We start from the raw sequence: 20,698 nt of genomic DNA on the forward strand, positions 1-20,698 counted from the left end.
TTATCCGTCTCCTCTCAAGATCTTCTGCCACTTATCTGAACTCAATGGGATATACCTGCCAGGTGTCATGGAAGCAAACGCCACAATTTGATTTATATATTTTAGAAATTTGGGGTCATATAAGCTGTATTCTGCACTCACTGCAGCTTTCAGTTCTGAATGGAGTTGGCATCTGCTGCTCTCCTGTCTGGCCTCCTCTCACATTTGCATGCTGTGTGTCCAGAGCTGGCCCTGCCTCTGAGCAGGGACAGCGGAACGAGGGGTGAGTGTGCCCAGCTCGGCCCCGCCCTGAGTGGAGTGAACTATGCGGATGCGTGGGGTGGGGGCTGGAGGGAGGAGTGTGGAGGACAGATCTGGAGCCGACTATGCAACTGCTACAGCAGGTCTGACTAGTTTTAGGTGCCCAAAGGCAGCTTTGTTTCTCTAGTAACTCCGGGTAGCAGCAAACCTGAGTTCTTAAAATGAATTCATGTATTCATGTCTATGTTACTATCTTTTTTGCCTCTACGCGAAAACCTGTAGCTTTGCAGAGTTACTATTTAATTCTCAAGCTTTTTTTTTTCTTTTGAAAATCTTCATGGTGTGTGTGTGTGTGTGTGTGTGTGTGTGTGTGTGTGTTTCTGAGGACTTTCACATAGAATAGTGAAGGGGAATGGATGATTCTGGCTCTTAAGAACATTTTATACATAGACCACACATGTTTACAATGGGCTGTGTGAACCTGTTGAACAAAAATAAAAAGTTGTTGAATATGCCATGGTCAAAAAACTAAAGACTGAACTGTCACTCTCTGCAGATCAACCTTTAGCCCCTTGCTCTCCTCTCCTCTGGCTGGCTGCTTATCATTCCACACCAGGCTCCCAGGGCTTGGGGCAGGCCTGCTGGAGTACCCCACCCTGGTGTTTAGAAGAGTTGCTCAAGTTAAACTTGGGGAATCTGAAAGTCCCAAGGTCATCTCTACTCCAGAACAGGTTTGCATAAAATTCTAGCCACACTAACAAGATAATGGAGTGGCAACTGTTTTAAACTAATCGGCCTTCCCTGAGTGGTTATTCCATAGTACATGATACAGACTTGCTTTTCAGATTTCTCTCCTTTTTTTGAGGAAAGAGGCTCCATGGAGGTGTGGACTTCTGTGTCTTTCCTGCTGTGATAGAGAATCGAGCTGGCAGAGGGGTTTATCCTCGTGGTCTGCAGCTGAAGAAGAAATTGGTGCACTGCCTCTGCTGGCTGGCCATGATGCTCTTTTCTGAACAGTTTTAAAAAACATTAATTTTTAAAGGTAATTTTACCATCTCCAGATATGTAAAATAGATTTCGCCTGGTGATGGTTGTTCACTAACAGTAATTGGTTTACAAATTCAAAATACAGATTCTGCAAGTAAGATAGACAGGATGAATTGGAATGTTAGGGGGCAAGTGGGTAGGTTGGATGCAGTCTCTCCCAAAGATCGTTGAAGGTCCTTGAAGTGGAAGTATTAAGAGGTAGCTTCCTAAGAAAATAAATATTTATTATATTCAGTGTTGTACTCTGATTATTTTTATTGTATTTGACTAAATGAATCTGTATAAAGTTCTATGGGTCATTAATTACCAATATACAGAAGTCCTCCAGAAGAAATATATATATATTTATATTTGATCTCAAAATAGCCCCAAAATAAATTAAAAAGAATGGCTGCCACATTTATAAAGTATTATTCACTGCCCTGAGGTTGAGTTTGTATCCTTATTTTCTTTTTCTACTTTGCGAATGATATAAAATTTTAAATTGTCTTTGGAAAACCTTACCACTGGCCTGCCTAATTCAGAGAAATAACTGACGTAAACATTTGGAATATGTGTGTTGCTTACATGGGACAGATGTTTACACAATAGGATAGTTATTTCATCCCCTTTACATGCCTGTTTTTATCCTCATATGTGATATTGTAGAAATTTGATAGTTTTCTTTGATAGTAGAATCCAAGTTTAGACCATGTAATACAGTGTTTAGATTCACTGAGTAAGTAAATAGAGAAATAACATTTCATAAAGAAATAACATGTCTCCGGTTTTGTTCTTTACACTGCATATGGTAGTTAAAAGATGAAATATGTTCTGTGTTTATGAGGACAATTTCGTAGCATGTCTTCTTTAAGTGATTTTTCACAGTAATAAAGCATTCCAACTTTTAAAGCAAAATAAATTAAAAACTAATCATAACCTTTAAAAAAACACTTCCATAAAAGCACTCCTGATATAGCATACTTAGTTTTTATTTGTTTTATTTATGGCCAGTAGTTGGCTAACAAAACCTAAAGGAAGCCTTTTGATTTAACTAATATGCAATTTTATTTTTCGGGGTTTTTCCTAACAAATTACATTTACCTGTTTTAGTGTGACTGTTTTATATATCTGAGTCTTCTTTTTTTGTTTTCTGTGTTCTTTTTTTTTTTAAAGCAACTGTCACATACTTTTGGGTAAAGCATTTGGTTCCTACTGTAAGCCTTTCCCCCCACCCCCCTGTTGTTTATTAAAGGTCTCTAGTGTGAGGGGTAAAACAAGGCATCTTTGGGGAAAAGATGTTACAGGAGGGTTGAAACCAGAATCCCATCCAAGCAATTATAAATACAGTAGAAAAAATATTTTCATTATGCACAGGAATGGGGGCGGGGTGAGGCTGGCTATTCTTTACAGGCACATAATTTTAAGGGAAAGAAATTTAAATCTAAGAGATCCTTTCCTTAATGTTAATGAGGCTTTAGATTCAACTAAAGGTACATTTATGACACCAAATTAATATGAAGTAGCATCATAATTTAAATGATAATTTATAAAGATACTATGTTCGTATTTACCAAGTTTCAAATGGAAATATTGGTGATAATAGTTCATCTCTTTGAACATTATTACTGAACATACATAACAGCACCTGAGTATGTCCTTTGAATAGAATTCCAGCAAGGAGTTACATAGTAACTTGCTCCATTATCTCTCTAAGGTGAACTGTCATGCATTTTATAATTAAATGATTCCTACCCTATATCCTTTATGAAGTTTCCCCAGATAACTGCCATATTTGTTCAGCATGCAAGTAATTTCCTAATATTAAGAAGCAATCAGATTATTGAAGGCTTTTCTATACTAGTAAAATTCTTAGTGCTTACCTTGAGATTCATTGTGTGGTTGGGACTCTACTTAGAGAGCACTTGCAGTGGAAATTCTGATCTGTTGGCATCTCTAAGTCCACATCTTATGACATGAGTTTGTATGTTTGTTATTGTGTGTGTGTTCTCACTTTAGAAATTCTCCAGGAATTTTAACCATGGATCCTGAAACTTTGGTGTTTCTTGTATACAGGCAACAACCTTTTTCTACATATAATATCCCAACATTTAAACCATAGCATAATATAATTTAGTTTGGCCTTGCCAAGGCTCTTGGCTTGCTTAGCAGTGTCCTGCAGAGACCGGAATTTGGGAACAATCTTGGAAATGTGTATAATCTGAGAGGTCTGTAGGTAAAAATTGCTGTGACTAATCAGACTTCAGGAGTGCCTTGTTGCTCTCCTGCGCCTCCTTGTGGCTGGATGTGGAGTACCGTGCTGTCTTTCAGAGTTTATAAGGAGGTCCAACTCCTCTGGGGCATGCTTGTTTACATAAAGCATTAATCGTTTTCTCTGTGTAAAATTGTCTACCAAGTGAATAACATAGTTCTCAGTGAGAGTATAAATAATTTATTGTGCATACTTGATTTTTTTTTTAATTTATAGAATGCTAAAAATATGTATTGGTGTGTTGTATTTTTTTTAACTTTTTATTATGGAAAATTCCAAACATACGCTAAAGTAAAGGGGAGAGTACAATGCACCCTCTTGTACTCATCACCCAGCATCAACAGTTATCAACATTTTGTCAGTCTTGTATCATCTACCCTGCCTGGTGTTTTTCTAGAGTATTTTGACGCAAATTCTAAGTATCATATTGTAGTGACGGTATTTTTGTTAACCTTAAGTTCAGAATCTATAATTCTGCCCAGTCTTTTACCTACTTTAAGAGTGCAGTGCTTAAAGCTAGAATCCTTAGGTAAAAGAATTGTTAGCATTTCCACCGTCTTTGGAAGAAGGTGACTGGTGTGCCTGGCTTCATAAAAGTTAGCTTTAAAACCTAAAATTACCAGCTATTGGCCATCGGAGGAACCAGTACCACAGGATAGTAGAAACATTTTATACTGCTTTACAGTTACACTCTAAAAAGCCCAGTTTTCTTCCCAGATGCTTATTAACCAGCCCATAATGTATTCCAAAGAAATATTTACTAGAAACATTATCTCCCAGAATTTGACTCGATATTTTGCCTAAATGCAGATCATTATCAAGCTTTAATTTTTTTTCTTTTCTCAAGAGAACAGATTATATTTTAAAAACTAATAGTGTCAGAAACTGTATACAACTTAATACAAATGTGTAAAAATCGTGAGTGGCAAAGCTAGAGTTTCTTAAAATGTGGACTTTAGAAGATTTGCCCAAATAGTAGAGTGGTTTTTGTTTTTTGGTTTTTTTAATTCACTCAGAGGTTGACTTTCTGGCCGAATTTCGGTTTATCTCCAGGCTTTGAGAGGCTGTCAAGAAAGCAAAGAGGATTGTTCCTGTCGGACTCTTTGGAAAGTCGTTGTGTGGTGGTTAGTAAGCAGTAGTGCGGTGCCTGCAGCCACCCCCAACCCCCTGCTCGGGGACAGGCGGGAGGAGGCGCCGCGGCAAACAGTAGTGTCGGATTACAGCTGCAGAACAGCGCCCCAGCGCGCCTAACTGGCTTCATCTAGTGACTGGCTTCCTCGGGACATTGCTGATTTGTTAGGGAAGGCTTTGTCTTACTTACCAATTAGTATGGATGTTACTGCAGGGACCTCATCCTGAATGAGCTTTGGTTTGGGGGCCGGGGTGGGGGGGGGGGGAGCGTCCCGTTCTGGTAGCTTTAGGGTTTCTGTTACTAATATCCCTAGTCTTCCGGGAGTCCCGACCCTGTCTGTAAATAATAGAAGCTTCCCCCTAGTGAAATTTCTCCCCTGTATCTGCCATTCCCCTAGGCCAGAGGCAGTCACTTTGGGAGTGCTCGTCCTTCCCCCTTTTCCTGGAGGCTCACCAAATTGCCACCCAGACGCTGGGGGCCAGGGGAGGGGGGGACACTATCACGACTGCTGTGCTTGCCACAGCATTGCACGCCCTTGGATAACAAACCCTCGCAGACTCGCTTGTTTCTCTTAGCTTTCTCTCTGATCCTGCCAGCGCCACCCTTACAGTGTCCTTTGGGGTGGCCTTCTTGTTCTGGTGTGTTTTGTTGTTACTTGGGGGAGGGAGGGTGCTAAAAGCATAGGCATTAACAGGTTTCTGAGTTCTGTGTGTGTTTTTAAGGTGTAGTATTTTAACATTGTAGAAAGTTGTCTAGCAAACGTGTCTTCCCTTCAGTGAAGGAGGATCATCAGCTTTTCCTTCCTGCCTGGGAGCTGCCGCGTGACAAACCGAGGAGAGCAGAATCGCTTCACAGTTCCCCGCTGTGGCTGGTGGGAGGCGTCTTTTGTTAGGAAGGGAGGCTCTCCGTTTGGACTACCTCAAAAGCAGCATCTAAAGCACATCTTAAGGCACTGTGTGGGGTGGGGGGAGGAGAACTGAGAATATTCTGTTTCAGAAGTTGTCTCAAAACATTTTCTGGCCAGTGTCTATTTCTTGGTCTTGGAAGTCCGGCACAAACAAAATAATTTTGCCAGGGGCGCTCCTTTCTTCTACCACTGCCCCTGAAAGAAACTGAGAGAATGTGTGTTTCCACTTAAAAGACTTTGGGTTTTGGTGACACAGGATGTCAGAGTGAGGAAACAGCCTCTGCTAGCCTCTGTGAAGACACTCGTCACACTTCTTAGCTTCTCTCATCAAATGACATGGGTCCATGAGGACAAATCATTGTTTTGCATTGCTGGTGTGGCTGTCAGTGCCTCATTTTTATGATTATCAATGTCTGCGTTGGCACTTCTGGACTCTTCAGTAACCAGTGGCCACACCTGTGGTCACAATGGACCATGGAGTTGAAGAGATTAGGGATGTGGCTTCTTAAAGCTCCCTTTTGAATTAGGAGCATTTTTCTTGAGTGCTATTACCTAGTGTTTAAAAACTTGTTTGTTGTTTTGTTTTTAAGTATAGCATACAGATCCTAAGTGTGCAGGCCAAGGACTTATCCCAAAGCAAACACCAGTGCCTTCACCACTAGGTGAGGAAGTAGAGTATAACCAGTTCCCAGAAGCCATGTGCCCTACCAGTGACACCCTTTCCTGACTGCAGACTCCACAGCTTAGTTCTGCCTTGTTAACTGACTTTAAAAACACATGTCAGTTAATTGTGGAGCCTGCTACATTTCTGAGAAGGAAATACACTCGATTTTTAGTTGTTATTTACTAGTCCAAAAGGAAGTTGGAACAAGGTCTTAAAAATATGCACTAGGACTTAACCAGGCATCAGCTCAGTGAATAGAGCATTGGCCTGGGTGGCTTGAGCGTGGGATCCTAGACGTGACCCCATGGTCGCTGGCTTGAAGCCCAAGGTCACTGACTTGAGCCTAAGGTTGCTGACTTGAGCCCAAGGTCGCTGACTTGAGCCCAAGATTGCTGGCTTGAGCAAGGTGTCACTGGCTCAGCTGGAGCCCCCCACCCTCCGCCCCCATCAAGGCACATATGAGAAAACAATCAATGAACAACTAAAGTGCTACAACGAAGAATTGATGCTTCTCATCTCTCTCCTGTCTGTCTGTCCCTCTCTCTATCTCCCATTAAAAAAAAATTTACACTAGGTAAATTTTGAACCTTGAGTTGTTTCAAAGTAATGACATCCAGGATCCCCCGTTGCCATGATCCCCCATTGCCCAGCCTGTGTTGACAAGCATCCTTCCATCTGGGTGGTGCTGAGCTGGGAGTCATCCACTCTTCCCCATGCATGGGGCCAGGTGTCTCCCATCTCTGCTGCCTTTCTGACCACATGGTCAGTCCCACCTTGCCCAATCATTTCCTCCTCCCTTCAGAGATTGGGACCAACTTATCCATTTTGACCCTTTTTAAAAAGACCATTGATTTCCTGGGTACTGAGTAGGATGAGATGCAGGATTTTCCTTCTGTTTGGGGTAATGACTGTTGTTTAGGATGAGTTAAGTTAAAGCACAATACAATAATTTACATATTTTTTGGACTAGCACAGAGTCAGAAAGCCAGAAAGGCAGCCCTGGTGGTGGGCTGAGTAGGGCTCCCCACTCTGGCCTTTCACAGGTCCCAGCAGTGATGCTGCCCAAAGGGGGTGTTACAACCCCCTGTGGCCTGTCAGTCAGTGTCCGCCAGGCTTTGGGCCTCTAGTGAGCACTAGTAGCCGCTGAGGGTTATGGTAAGCCCGCAGATTAGAACAGTGGGTTTTGTTATTGTTAGTGGGTCAACAGAAGTGGTAGTTTGTACATGTAGATTTAATATTCTTAATTTTAAAATCATAATATTTATTTTGACAGTCCAAATAACATTAAAGGAGACGGGTTTAAAAAATTTTTTAAAGACTTAGCTTAAATATGTAGTTGAGAAACATAGAATTAAAGAGAATTTTTATTGCTTGCTCTTTTTTTTTTAAATGTTTGGATTTTTTTTCCTTAATGCCTTAATAACGTAAAAGCTGTGAAATGTTACCCTTTTAACACATAGGTACTATTTCAGTTCCTTTTTTGACCTTGGGCAGAAGGCCTCACCCCATTCATTTACTCTTAAGATCGCAGCAAGAAGAATCTCAGCTCTGGGAAGTTGAGCTTTATGAATAGAATTGAACTAATGACATCTTAATTCTGCATAGTCTTTTTTTTAATGTCAGTTGTTGGTTGCTATCACAGACACGTGCTTGTCTTTTTTTTTTCCCCTTTGCCTGCTTAGACACACATAGGGAAGATTTTCAGACTCCAGTTTAACTGAGTAAAGATATTCTCAGGCTTAAACATGAGATGACCAGAAGCAGAAACAAGGAAGTTGTGGTTCTCAAAGTGAGGTCCACAGACCAGCATTACCTAGAAACTGGTTGGGCATTCAGATTCTTGAGCCCCACACCAGACCTGCTGAATGAGAATCTTAGGGTGGAGAGCAACAGACCCCCCCAGGTGAGTCTGATGATCACCCAAATTCCAGCACTAAAGAGAAGCAGTCACAGAAGAGCCTTCTGAGCAGAGCTCCCCTGCACACCCTCTGTGCCCCAGGCCCAGCGTTCCTCCTCCAGGCCCACCCTGCACAGCGGTCAGTCACCTCTCTTCTTTCTCATACCCTCCCTCCCTTGCCCAGTTCACACTCAGGGCCAAAGACACATGCTTCTCTTTTTTGTTTACAGTTCTCTGGCTGTCCTTCAGTGTCTTTTCTGATTCTTCCCATTTCCCATTTACTTATTCATCGACTGTTTAGGGAGCATCTGTCTTCTGTGTTTCAGGGACTACCTTGTCCTAAGGATACAGAGGTGAACCATCAGGGGGCTCATGGGCTAGGGTGGGAAACACATTAAGAGACAATCTCACCTTAAATATAACCCTCAAACCCTATCTCCAGCAGTCTCCTACACCCAGGTCCATAATGATCGCTCAGATTCCTTACTGCGGGGGGTTTGAAATGCAAACCCCCAAATAGTCAAGTTACCATCTCCTGTTCCTCTGTCCTTTTTCTTCTGAGAAATCTTCTAGTGACATTTGTGGCTTTTGATCATCAGCTCAAGGGGATTGTAGCTTTTGAGGGCAGCCGGGGCCTTCTCAAAGAGAGCTGCGTAGTTGAAAGCCAGGGATGGCATATAGGGTTTTGTTCCGAATGAAACTTTGTGGGAAACTCTGGAAGGGAAGTTTTCATTTATATTGTTTCCTATGAGTTTTGTTCTTTATTTTCAAAACTTTATTTGCTGTAGTTAATAGTGGCTAGTGAGTGTTAAGAAAATTAGAATGCTAGGAGTTCGTTTCTAGCAAATTTACTGGAGAAGGGAGGGTATCTTACCTTGAAACTTTAATTATGAGTCGCTGAATATTCAGTAGAAGAGTGTCTTGTGCTTAGTTGTAGGCCCCTCTGCCAGGGCAGAGAAGGGAAGGAGGAAATACCCACCGCTCTCCTCCACGTGGGGCTGACGGCCCCTTTTAGGTCTTTGAAAGATTGGATAGAAACATGGGCTTTGGGCTTGGGTCTTCATAAGCTGAGGGAGGCAACAAAGTAGGGTGTCACACCTCAGTGTGGCCTCAGTGTGGCCAGGCTTGTCACCAGCCCCTTCTTTCGGTGAACTAGAAGCCACGGGGCCTTTCAGACAGAAACAGCAGAACACCCCCTTCCTCTTGTTACCTGAAAGCCCTTAATGAGCTCTAGCCTCGGCTTCATCTTCTAGCTGCAGCCTAGTGAGGCCTTTTAAAAGGTCACATGCCTCTCCAGTAGCCTGCTTAAAGAGCTATTGTTGTTTGGTTCGAGTGCCTGAGGAAGGAGGCTTCTGCGCCCTGGCCGCCAGGCTCTGGCCAGCCTGACTGAGCTCCAGGCCCTAGACACGCTTTGGCTTCTTGCCCTCGGGTTCTTGAGAGGCTTGTATTTTCTTGTTTGAATTGTGCCCTGCTCCCAGGAGGTGGTCGTTAATGCGGCACTGAGAGTGAGTTCTCACTACCCTCCCACTTCTAAAGAGATGGAGGAGGCCTCTTCTGAAAACAGTCAGTGGGAACACTTGATTCTAAAACAGTGCTAAGCAAACTTGGGGCACACTTTACAATTTTATTTATTTTTTAATGTGTAAAAGAATTTTTTTTTTAATGTATTGACTTGAGAGAGAAAGAGACAGGAACATCAGTCTGTTCCTGCATGTGCCCTGACTCAGGATCAAACCAGTAACCTCTGCGCTTTGAGATGATGCTCTACCCAACAGAGCTATCTGGCCAGGACAGAATTAATTTTATTTTTTAAGTAAAAATGGGGACTGGATTTTATTGTGTTGCACTTTATTACTTTCTGTAAAAATTCAGATAGAATTAGGATTACAAATCGTGACTGTGTGTTTTGCAATGTTTCTGGGTGTGTGGAGCCAGTTTTGCCTCATAAAAAGGAACAGAGAAATGAAGGCAAACCTGCTTTGAGACACTCTTTCGTGGGTCCTATTTACATGTTTGAAAAGCATCCAAGATTCGATTTGTCTCCCTTCCTGCTCACAGATTTTGCTTAGATGAGCCCTCCTCCTTGCTATTCAGACAGAATCGCAAACATCTGACCTGGCTTTCCTGATCATTAGGGTTATCGCACAGCTATGATTAGCTGGATCATTCTCGTTGGCAATTAAGTGCTTCTCACACTGAAATCTCTCTGAAAGCATCCCTGTTGTGGGAATTCTACTAAATGCCTACAGTACTGCATGCTTTGGAAGTTTTTGAGTTTCATAGATTCAGTGATTATTTCTAGAGAAATATGAATTATTGAGAAAGTCCTGTTATTTATTTTGGCAACAAGTCTCTAAAAGACACTTCTATATTAATGACTGAAAAGGAACTGCCTATGTTGTCTTATCTAACTATTACCTTTTCTCAGGAAAGCTGGTAAAATTCAAAGTGGCAGTGAGCTTACTAATTCATTTTTAGTTGTGTGTGGTTTACATTTTAGGGCAGTGTTTCTAAAAGTTTCTGTGATGAAGAGCCATCTTGGTAGGTTTATTCCTCCTTCATACACTAATACTTTAGTTAAACAATGAAAGTAATTGCTGTGGAAATGAAATAAAAAGTACAAAGTTGTAAAAATAGAATCATCATTTTTATTAGATTTACAGACATACAGTTACTCTTAAATTTACTATAAAAGTTTCCAAATAATACCTCATCATAGACCAGCATCAGTTCACAGACTGGCACCATCTATGAACTGACCACACTTTGAGAATGCTGTTTTAGAGAATATGTGTTTATTACCAGTCCAAAGTCTGTGTGTGGCACTTCAAAAGGTCACAACTCTCAAATCATCAGATACTGGAGTAAGGAAAGGTTTATTGATTGAGAAGGTGCCAACCGAGAAAGATGGGAAACCTATTGGTGCCTCAGAGCCATATTAAGAAAGTACAGAGTTCAGGGTTTCTTTATGTCAAAGGGAAGGGGAAAGGGAGGGACAAGAGGCGACTGACCACTGCAGACATCCAGGGTCTGAGGAAGACTGCACTTAGTCTGTTGACCCTAGTTGATGTGAGCCTAGTCAGGAGGTTCCTGCAAATCTTTGATAAACCATACCTACCTCCCTTACCTCCTTGGGAGAGGCACTTTCTGCTAAGGGGCTACTTTTGTAAAACTCAAGCCACAAGCAGAATTCCTCTATTGATGAGCATGTCTATATGCAGGACTAAACAGATGCTGTTAGCCTGAAGGCCATGGGAACAAAGCAGGCTTGAGCATGATGGCATCAGGGAGGTGGAGCATTTCACTCTGTTACATGTATGCATTTGTGTACTCTGTCACACATGTTTAAATGTCTTGAGTGTGATCACATTATAATGTATATAACATAGATATCTAACAGCTTTATATGAGAACTAAATGCACTTAGCTCTTTGGCAAAAGTGAAATTTTTTTGGAAGTATTTAGATACATAAATTGTAAGCAGTTACAAACAGTTTAATTATGAATACAGTTATCTGTTTTAAAACAATTGTTCGGTAACACTTCTAAATGCATAAAGTAGAAAGTGTTTTGTAATGTAAAATGAAATCACTTCCTCTCTGATTCATACTCAGGTTTAAATGTGCATAGATACTTTAGATAGGAAATGTTCTAAGCAAAATGTATATACAAATGAGACTTTTAGCACTAAACAGTAGGAAATGTTTCTGTCATGCAAGGTATTAGATAAGCTAGTTGTTACTGTCATACCTTACTTCCCTTAGGAAACAGTTAACTATGGGACTGGTCTTTGGTTTTAGTGACTGACAGCCATTTTCTTAATGTTTATAAAATGAGGGTGTTTTATACAAGTAACTCTAACTCCACATTTTTATGAGCATTAACAAATTCTCGGGCTGATTCTGACATTAATAAGTTGCAGCTGTCTTCATCTTTCTCTCCTGGAGACCAAGGCACATGAAAGTATATAGTCACCCCAAGTGGGACTTGTGTGCCAGGCTCTGTGACCACCAGCACATCTGTTTGCATTGAAGGACAGCAAGGCCTTCTTTAACAAAGTGTTGGAGGGAATTTCTGTGAAGTTTCATTATGGTTAACCTTATTCCTTTAGAATGAGACTTATAATTCATTCATTGTACAGAGTTCTCTTTTTAAAATATTTTTTATTTATTCATTCATTTTAGAAAGGAGAGAGAGAGAAGGGGGGAGGAGCAGAAAGCATCAACTCCCATATGTGCCTTGACCAGGCAGGTCCAGGGTTTTGAACTGGTGACCTCAGTGTTTCCAGGTCAACGCTTTATCCACTGCACCACCACAGATCAGGCCGAGACTTATAATTCAAAATGATAATGAGGTTTAGGAGAAAGTATTCTGCCCCTTGAAGACCAGGCTTTATTCCTCTGAGGGACACCCTGCTGCCTGGCACAGTGCCGAAAGATAGCATCAATGCAGAATATGTTATTAAAGGGTTGGAAGAGGTGCCATCAAAATCAGCTGAAATTATTTAATAAAAGGCAAGTCGCTTTAAGAAGAAAAATTGAATAACTACAAAGCACTTGCTTTTGTACATGAAGCTGTCAGAAAGAGTGAGCAGCACGAGGAGGGGTTACTGCGTGTCCAGGGAGAAGTTTGTCGATGGCATGAGAGAGCAAGCGTGGGGTTGGCATCATCAGAGCCACGTCTCCTGGTCTGGATGACAGACAGACAACTTTCTCGACTAGTTAGAAATTAAGGTCTATGAGGCCAAGGCCAATGAGCTTGCAATGACTGTTTTGATGATAGAAGTTCTGAGAGGAAGGACCACTCTCTGGAAGGTGCAAGCACCTTGAGGGTATGTTCACAAAGGCCAGGCAGATGGAGAGGTGCCTCAGCCTATGCGTCAGGCAAGGTCTGGGGAGGCAGGAGCTAAAATCCAACCCATTCCCAAATGCTCAAGGTCTGAGGTGTGAGATTGCTGTTTCTTTGAAATACATTATATATCTCTGGAGTCACAATAAGTATCTGTTAGGAAATGTCTCGAGTACCCAAACAGCAATGCTTATAAATCAGAGCAAATTACTTTCCAATTAGCCCGGCTGCATTCAGACATAACTGTATGCAGTGAAACTGAGCCCTGGAAAAACTTGGGCTGGGAAAGCCGCATTCCTCCTCTTGATTCTAGACTGAAAAGCCGAGGCTGCTCGATCACTGTGGTCATTTAACACAGGCCAAGTGCTTCACCACGTGTCACCACACAGACAGAAAGGCTCTATGCATAATGAGGAAGGAAAAGGCATTTTGAAAGCACACAGAGTTCTGCCAAAATTGTACATGTTCCCTCTTCTCCAAGTTGGTTCTTTTAATCGCTCAAGATGTGTTCAAGCTGTAACCTGTGACACCTTTATCTGTCTAGGTCATAGTGTTGTAGGTGTTTTCTTGGGCTTTAAAAATAAATCTGTATGGGGGAGGGAAACTGAACCTGCATGATAATGTTAAGCGCAGGAGCTGAGAAAGTCAAAATCACGGTTTCCATAGTAACGTTTAACTTGTCTGGGTCATACACATTTCCCAAGAAATACATTCACCAAACTGCATAGTGGTAAAAAAAATTGCTTCACGGGCATACAAAAGCAGATTTGTCAATTCTCTTATTCTGAAAAGTCTTCCCCCAATTAATTCATCTATTCTAACAAAGCCCGAGCAAGGAACTATCAGAAGTCCACGTCCTGACCTCTGAATCGGCATCTTTTTTATGGTAGCCATGAAATTTTCTGTGATTAATTCCATTTCCTTCCTTTCTCCTTTGCAGATATATGTTGGGTAAAGGAGGAAAACGGAAGTTTGATGAGCATGAAGATGGGCTGGAAGGCAAAATCCTGTCTCCCTCTGACGGTCCATCCAAGGTGTCTTACACCTTACAGCGCCAGACTATCTTCAACATTTCCCTTATGAAACTCTACAACCACAGGCCCCTCACAGAGCCCAGCTTGCAAAAGACCGTCTTAATCAACAACATGTTGCGGCGGATCCAGGAGGAGCTCAAACAGGAAGGCAGCCTGCGGCCTGTGTTCACCCCCTCCTCCCAGCCCAGCGACTCGTTGAGCGACAGCTACCGGGAGGCCCCGCCCGCGCTCAGCCACCCTGGGACCCAGCCCGCGCACCCCTGCGACCTGGCCGGCACTACGCCCCTGGAGGCCTGCCTCACCCCGGCCTCACTGCTCGAGGACGATGATGACACTTTTTGCACTTCCCCTGCCGTGCTGCCCGCGGCTCCCACCAAACTCTCCCCTCCAGCCCTCCCGCCGGAAAAGGACAGCTTCTCCTCGGCCCTGGACGAGATCGAGGAGCTCTGTCCCACATCTACCTCCGCCGAGGCCGCCGCGGCAGCGCCCGACAGCGCGAAAGGGGGCGCCAGCGAGGCCGGCGTCCCCAAACCCGATGGGCTCCCAGACAGCCGCCCCGACGACCCGAAACTGATGGACTCTCTGCCTGGGAATTTTGAAATCACCACGTCCACGGGGTTTCTGACGGACCTGACCCTGGATGACATCCTGTTCGCCGACATTGACACGTCTATGTATGATTTTGACCCCTGCACCTCCGCGTCGGGGACGGCCTCAAAAATGGCCCCCGTGTCAGCGGACGACCTCCTCAAGACTCTCGCCCCTTACAGCAGCCAGCCAGTCGCCCCGAGTCAGCCTTTCAAAATGGACCTCACAGAGCTGGACCACATTATGGAGGTGCTTGTTGGGTCCTAAGTCCCAGGGACCCCCGGGTGCCCATGCCCACCCAGACCCTGTGAGCGTCCCGCGCCCTGACAGCTCTCCGCACTGTGCATGCACCCTTGCTTGCCTTTTTCAGAGGAAAAGAACATTTTACAAGAGGATCACACTAGTTTTTGCTTCGAGCAGAGTTGGAGTGCCTTCATCCAAGTATGACCACTTTTAATACACTTTTTTGAGTGGTTCCTCAGAGACCTACTACCCTTGGAATAGAAAAGAATACATTTGAAGACAATGTTGCTATGTCGAATGGCAAAAATAAACAGTTCAAGTGAAGCACAAGGAATAAGTTGGGAAAGCTGTAAATTGCATGTGCATATTTGTCTATTTTTTCTATAAGTTTTATTGCAAGAGGTAAAAAAAAAAAAGAAAAAGTATATATATATATTATTATTTAGATAATCTCAGTACCTTTTCTGGCATTTTTGCCCTGTATGGTTGACTTGGCAATTCAGCCTTTTTAGAGGCATTAACTCCTCGTAAGTGTTGCATTTACATGGCTGTTTAGAAACTGCTGCCCAAATTTATTTTATATTTTTGTACAGATTCTGCAGTTTATGATATTGTTTTTCTAAAAACAAATGCTGTTTATACATATGAGATAGCTATTTTGATAGGATTTGCTCACATAGTTCCTGCAAACTTCAGATGTACAAGTTGCACTTGTACTTTTATAGCATTGTAATGTTTTATATGTGTTTGGTGCAAAGAGAAAATTGGATCAAATCAATCCACAGTTGATGTCCCCAAATGCAGACACACACACACATACACACACACACACACACACACACACACACACACACACAGCTCTTTAAGAAAGGGCCAGGCAATATCACACCCAAATTTCACAAGCACCGATCTCCTGGCATGAACACCCGCCAGCACTGTGACTTCCAAAGCCAGAGCCACGTCTGCTAATCAAACTTGCATTAAGCAGTTGGCGGGAGGTGGCCGTGGAGCTCGGGGTTTGAGTGATGGTTCTCTTTAGCTCCCTCTCTTGAGGGGAAGACTACAGAATACTCATTGTATTTATGCCAAGTTTGCGCTTTTAATTGTTTTTATTTTTTTTTTTTAAACAAAACCCAAATCTTTCCTTTCTGGCATAATTTTTATGATGATCTGAAATTTTTACATGTGAACAAAATTTTATGAAAAGCAACCAGCCTCTTCATGGAATTACCCCTATTGTAATGCTTAGGGCTCCTAAAGAAAAAAATAATCTCTTCCAGAAGGCATCTATCATGTTGCCCAATTGTCTTTTTCAGCTTGCCTTCCCTAGAGCTCTCTTTCCCTCTGTTGCTAAGTGCTGAAAATCGTATCTTCATGATCACCACAGTGAGCTCGCTCACCTTGGCCCAGCCTGGGATGCACTCTTGAAACAACCCTGGCTCTTGAAACTGGAGTTGGTCCCATTATGTCACAGCTTCCAATCTGGTTGCTTCCTTGAATCAGCTGCTTTAACTATACTTTACAAAGTTGTTTTACCCAAATATACAGACAGGACTTTCTATGCATGTTTCTCCTCCTCCTCCCCTTTTCACCTCGCGCCCCCCCACCCCCAGGACACTGAGAAGTAGCTTTTTATTCCTAGCGTGTACATTTAATTTTAAACATTTGCAATGTATCATGCTTATTGCCGAAATTGTTTATGGCCTTTTCCTTTCAGTTTTTTTCTTTCTTCCAATGGTACTTTCGCTCATTACAGCCTATATTGTTGAAATGCAGATGGCTTCTTTAGGAATAACTTTTATATTTATTTAAGAATTTTTAAATTATGGGATTTGTGTTGTTGTTGTCGTCTTTGTTGTTAGTCATTTGTCAATATTCAGTCACCAGTTCTGCTCACTTCTTGCCATGGTTAAAATTGAGTCTTTCTGGCCAATTAAAAAAGACAGCTTTATAAAATGGCACTTTAAACAAGCCATAGATAGTTTTATTTTTATAATGCACATGGCAAAACAGAAACATTTGTGATGAAGGAACTGCTCGTCTAATCAAAAGATTCATCGTATATGATATGATTAAATCTTTCTACATTCAATTTATCCCCCTCCCAACTTGAATGTGTTTTTAAAGGCTACTTATCAACTCAGTAGAGCAATGAAGAACAGATCAAATTGCGCTTGTTCTACAAGCAACCTTCACCGGGGCACCTCTTACTGCTGCTACAGATGTGTCATTTCCTTTCATAGGACCAGGGACCATATATAAATTAAGGTGAGGGTTGTTGTAAATGCTTCCAGTGTCACTGTGCCTGTCCATTTTAAGAGCTTCCTGTTTCTGTGGAGAACAAGTCAGCCCAGATGCTATGCTTTTGATAACTGGAGGACCTGGTAAACGCACCACATGCTGCACACTTATACATATGTATACATACACAATAGTGCTGATTATTCTGAACAATAACAGGGTAAGGCGGTTGATTTGCCATTGTTAAAAACTGATTTACAGTAACTTACAACAACTGTACTTTGGTTGGATTAGCAAATCGTGTGTTTAAACAAATCCCATATGTTGGGCAACAGTTCAAATAAGCACAGTGAAGTGTTGCCCAAACGTGGTTCTCTGACTCTCATGTTTGTAAGGCTGGGCTTCAAAATCAAAATCAAACCAAACCAAACAAAAAAAACAACAGCAGGCAAACACTTGGTATCTCTGGACACCCTTGCCATAAACTCTTGATATTCAAGGTCTTCTGAGGAAGACACAGGAAATTAGTGGCCCATTTAAAAAAGAACAAAACCATCAAGTTTTCAAGTTATCTTTGTGTCTTATTTTTCCAAAGTGATGTCCCAACAGGAAGGAACGCGAGCCTGTGCGCGATCTCCACGTCCAGGTTTGAGTGTGAGGCGCGCTTCCAGACGCCCCCTGGCAGCAGTGCCTTCTTGGAAAGGACACCGTGTGGCATTCAGGCAGGCAGGCAGTTTAAGGTGCCTTCATGAGAAAGACACGCTGGGTGGGGCTGGGAGAGGACAGTTATTGACAGTGATGTGCAATGAAGTGACAAGATGAGAGCAGAATAATAAGAGCTTTGAATTTGAAGTGATTTTTTTTTCATAAGTTATTTATTCCTTTTTTTTTTTTCTGTGTAAATATATTTATTTTACTGTGGAGCTCTAACAACATCTGGATCATAACATGTGCAGAATGTACGGTAGGAATGTATTCTCTTGTAGGAATGTCAATCTGTATAAAAAGGGGGTCCGAGCCAGACCCCTGGGTCTTCTCATCGTATGCACAGTCCACATTCATTTTTACTCTCTTCTCCAACATGGGTCTATTTGAAATATGCAAAAGGTATGGATGAGGAATGTTTTAATACCTCCAAATTTTTAAGAAAATCAAGCATCAAAATGTTGATATTTTTAAATGTTTTTTTAGTAGCACTTTCTCTTTATGACAGAAGGGTCAACCACACTGACACCCTTGTTCACACCAAAAGGTGAGAACTAGCCAGAGCCTCCGCCACACCTCGAGTGTCTTTATCAATTGAGCCTTTTATTGCCATAGCCCCTTGGAGTGTCCCAACTGCCCTGAGGTCAATCAAGGAAAATCTCATATAAATAAGCTCCAAAGAGCCAAAGTATCAACTTACGGATCACTTTTAAAGCTTAAATTTATTAACCACCTCTGTGGTAAACAATGAATTATGAATACCACAGGGCAGCCGTCTTAAATGACACGTTAAAAAAAAAAAAAAGACTACTTTGTGCAGCGATTGATGTTCTCTGTATGAATTGTCTTAATTTCAAAATCTTGCTGTTCACAAATTGGGCCTTTATATGTATTATGAAAATATTGAAAAGAGCATATTTAACCTGCTCTGGCTGTAAATGGTTAACTTTCTTAATTGCTGATGACAGCGAGGTGTATGTGTCCAGCTTGTGTTCAATTGTTTTCAGCGCTTCTAAGAATGAGTTTAAATGGTTCTTGAAATTTAGCCAGAATCAAGTGTTATTGTAGGCAAAGCCAATAAAGATTTTGGACATCTTTTGGAGATAACAAGTTTGGAAGAGAAGTGCAGTTCATACAAGCAAACAACCAAGGTTTTGGAAAAGATGTACATAGTGATATGTTTGATGCATGGTTTTTGAGGAGGGGTTTTGTCGAAAAAGGAGGTGTAACCTTTCCCCCCACAGACCTAGAGCTGTGCCTTTTCTATGCAATATTTACAGACATTACATCGGAACCCAGATGGCTGTATTCACCTGTAGGTTTGGGCTGTAATCTAAACAATTGGACAGGTTAAATGTACATGGAAATGAGCAGTCTTACTTTTGTAGTTTTATATTATACAATAAACAGTTAAAAGGTGAGAGGCGTGTTTGCATTTTCCTTCTGACCAGAGCAGAACCAGCTTCTGTCACAATCTGCTCGTGTTAGGGCGCAGTCTACCCTCAGCCTCTGCTGGAGTCGGTGCTGCTAACCTTCCCTCACCACCTTGGTCTCGGGCACCTTTCCCTCCCGGTTCTGCCCCTGCCTCTTGGGCCCTTCTGGGCCTCCTTATTCTCACTTCTCTCCCCCAACTCTCTCTGAACAGTTTTTCCTAGGGTTTTTGCTGAGCCTCCACTCCTAGTACTTGCTTTCCTAAGGAAATCTAATCCACTTGGGTCTCTGAAAACTTGTCTGAAAGGCCTGCCTCTCTCATGAGGTCTGTACCACCACGCTTTGTGTGTCTAATAAAACAGCCTCATTTCCCCACGGGGCCAACCCTTCCCATGGGCTGTCTTTGACCTCATCCCCCTTCTCCCAGGTCTAATTTCCCCGACTCAACCTGTTGTCCAGTGCAAGCCATTCTTCCCAAATGTCCACCACTCCCGCCACCTCCTTCCTGTCCCTACCACAGCGTCCCGACACAGGCCCTTTTCCCTCCACATCTCTGACCACTGCACCTGCTTCCTAACGACTAAACGCCACAGTTGTTTCTCAAATAGCATCCAGGAGGCTACAGTTGACATCCCAAAGCTCCAGTGGTTCAGGCATTTGTGCCACATTCTCTAGCAGCCGCTCCCCCCCCCCCCCAATCTGGCCCTGCCCCACCCTCTTCCAGAGGTTAATGGAGAAGATCCTGTTCAAACCTCTTGACAGCGGGGCCATCTTTGATGGACTGTGGCATCCAGGCAATTCTGGGCCACTACCTACTAGTAGAGGGATGGTCTGGGGATGAGGGACCTGGGAAATGAAGGTTCCATTCAATCAGCAATAGAATATTGGGGGGGGGGGTCGGAGATGTGTTACTGGTTGAATTGTGTCTTCAAAAAAAAAAGTTTTATTGAATTTCTAACTCCAGGTACCTCAAAATGTGACCTTAATTCAAAGGGAGGGTCTTTATAGAGACAAATTAAAATGAGGTTGTTAAGGTGGGATTTAATCCAATATGGCTAGTGTCCTTCAAAGGGGCAGGGCCAGGGGGAGCAGATTTCAACACAGACAAACACACAAGAACACCATGTGAAGATGAACACAGAGATCAAGGTAATATGTCTACAAGCCAAGGCACACCAAAGGTTGCCCACAAACCACCAGAAGCCAGGGGCAGGGAACAGAATTTTTCTCACAGCCCTCAGGAGGAACCACCCTGCTGACACCTTGATCTCTGACTTCCAGCCTCAAGAACTATACATTTCTGTTTAAGCCACTCTTACAGCAGCCCTAGCAAACCAGTATGGGGAGAAGAACAGGATGAGTCTTTCTAGACATCCCAGTGGAGACACTCATTAGGCAGCTAGAAATAAGAGTCTTGTTCAGTAGATTGGTTTGTTTCTGAAATATGAGCAGCTGCTATTAATTAGAGAT

At 42.5% G+C, this 20,698-nt stretch overlaps 1 protein-coding gene across 6 annotated transcripts in view; it reads left to right on the forward strand.

Moving 5' to 3' along the window:
• Nucleotides 1-18,947, forward strand: part of SERTAD2 (SERTA domain containing 2) — a 127,068-nt gene extending 108,121 nt beyond the window's left edge. For 3 of the 6 annotated variants that reach the window (XM_066378149.1, XM_066378147.1, XM_066378148.1), the window contains one exon: nt 13,927-18,947. In XM_066378149.1, the coding sequence (XP_066234246.1) occupies nt 13,931-14,875 (945 nt within the window). In that variant the 5' untranslated portion in view covers nt 13,927-13,930 and the 3' untranslated portion in view covers nt 14,876-18,947. Of the gene's footprint in view, nt 1-105; nt 256-796; nt 879-1,199; nt 1,283-13,926 lie in introns of those variants that run through there. The other 3 variants (XM_066378150.1, XR_010750421.1, XR_010750420.1) reach the window with 3 other exon arrangements.
• Nucleotides 18,948-20,698: the final 1,751 nt, after the last annotated feature.

Source organism: Saccopteryx leptura, chromosome 3 (assembly GCF_036850995.1).
Source record: "Saccopteryx leptura isolate mSacLep1 chromosome 3, mSacLep1_pri_phased_curated, whole genome shotgun sequence".
NCBI lineage: Eukaryota > Metazoa > Chordata > Mammalia > Chiroptera > Emballonuridae > Saccopteryx > Saccopteryx leptura.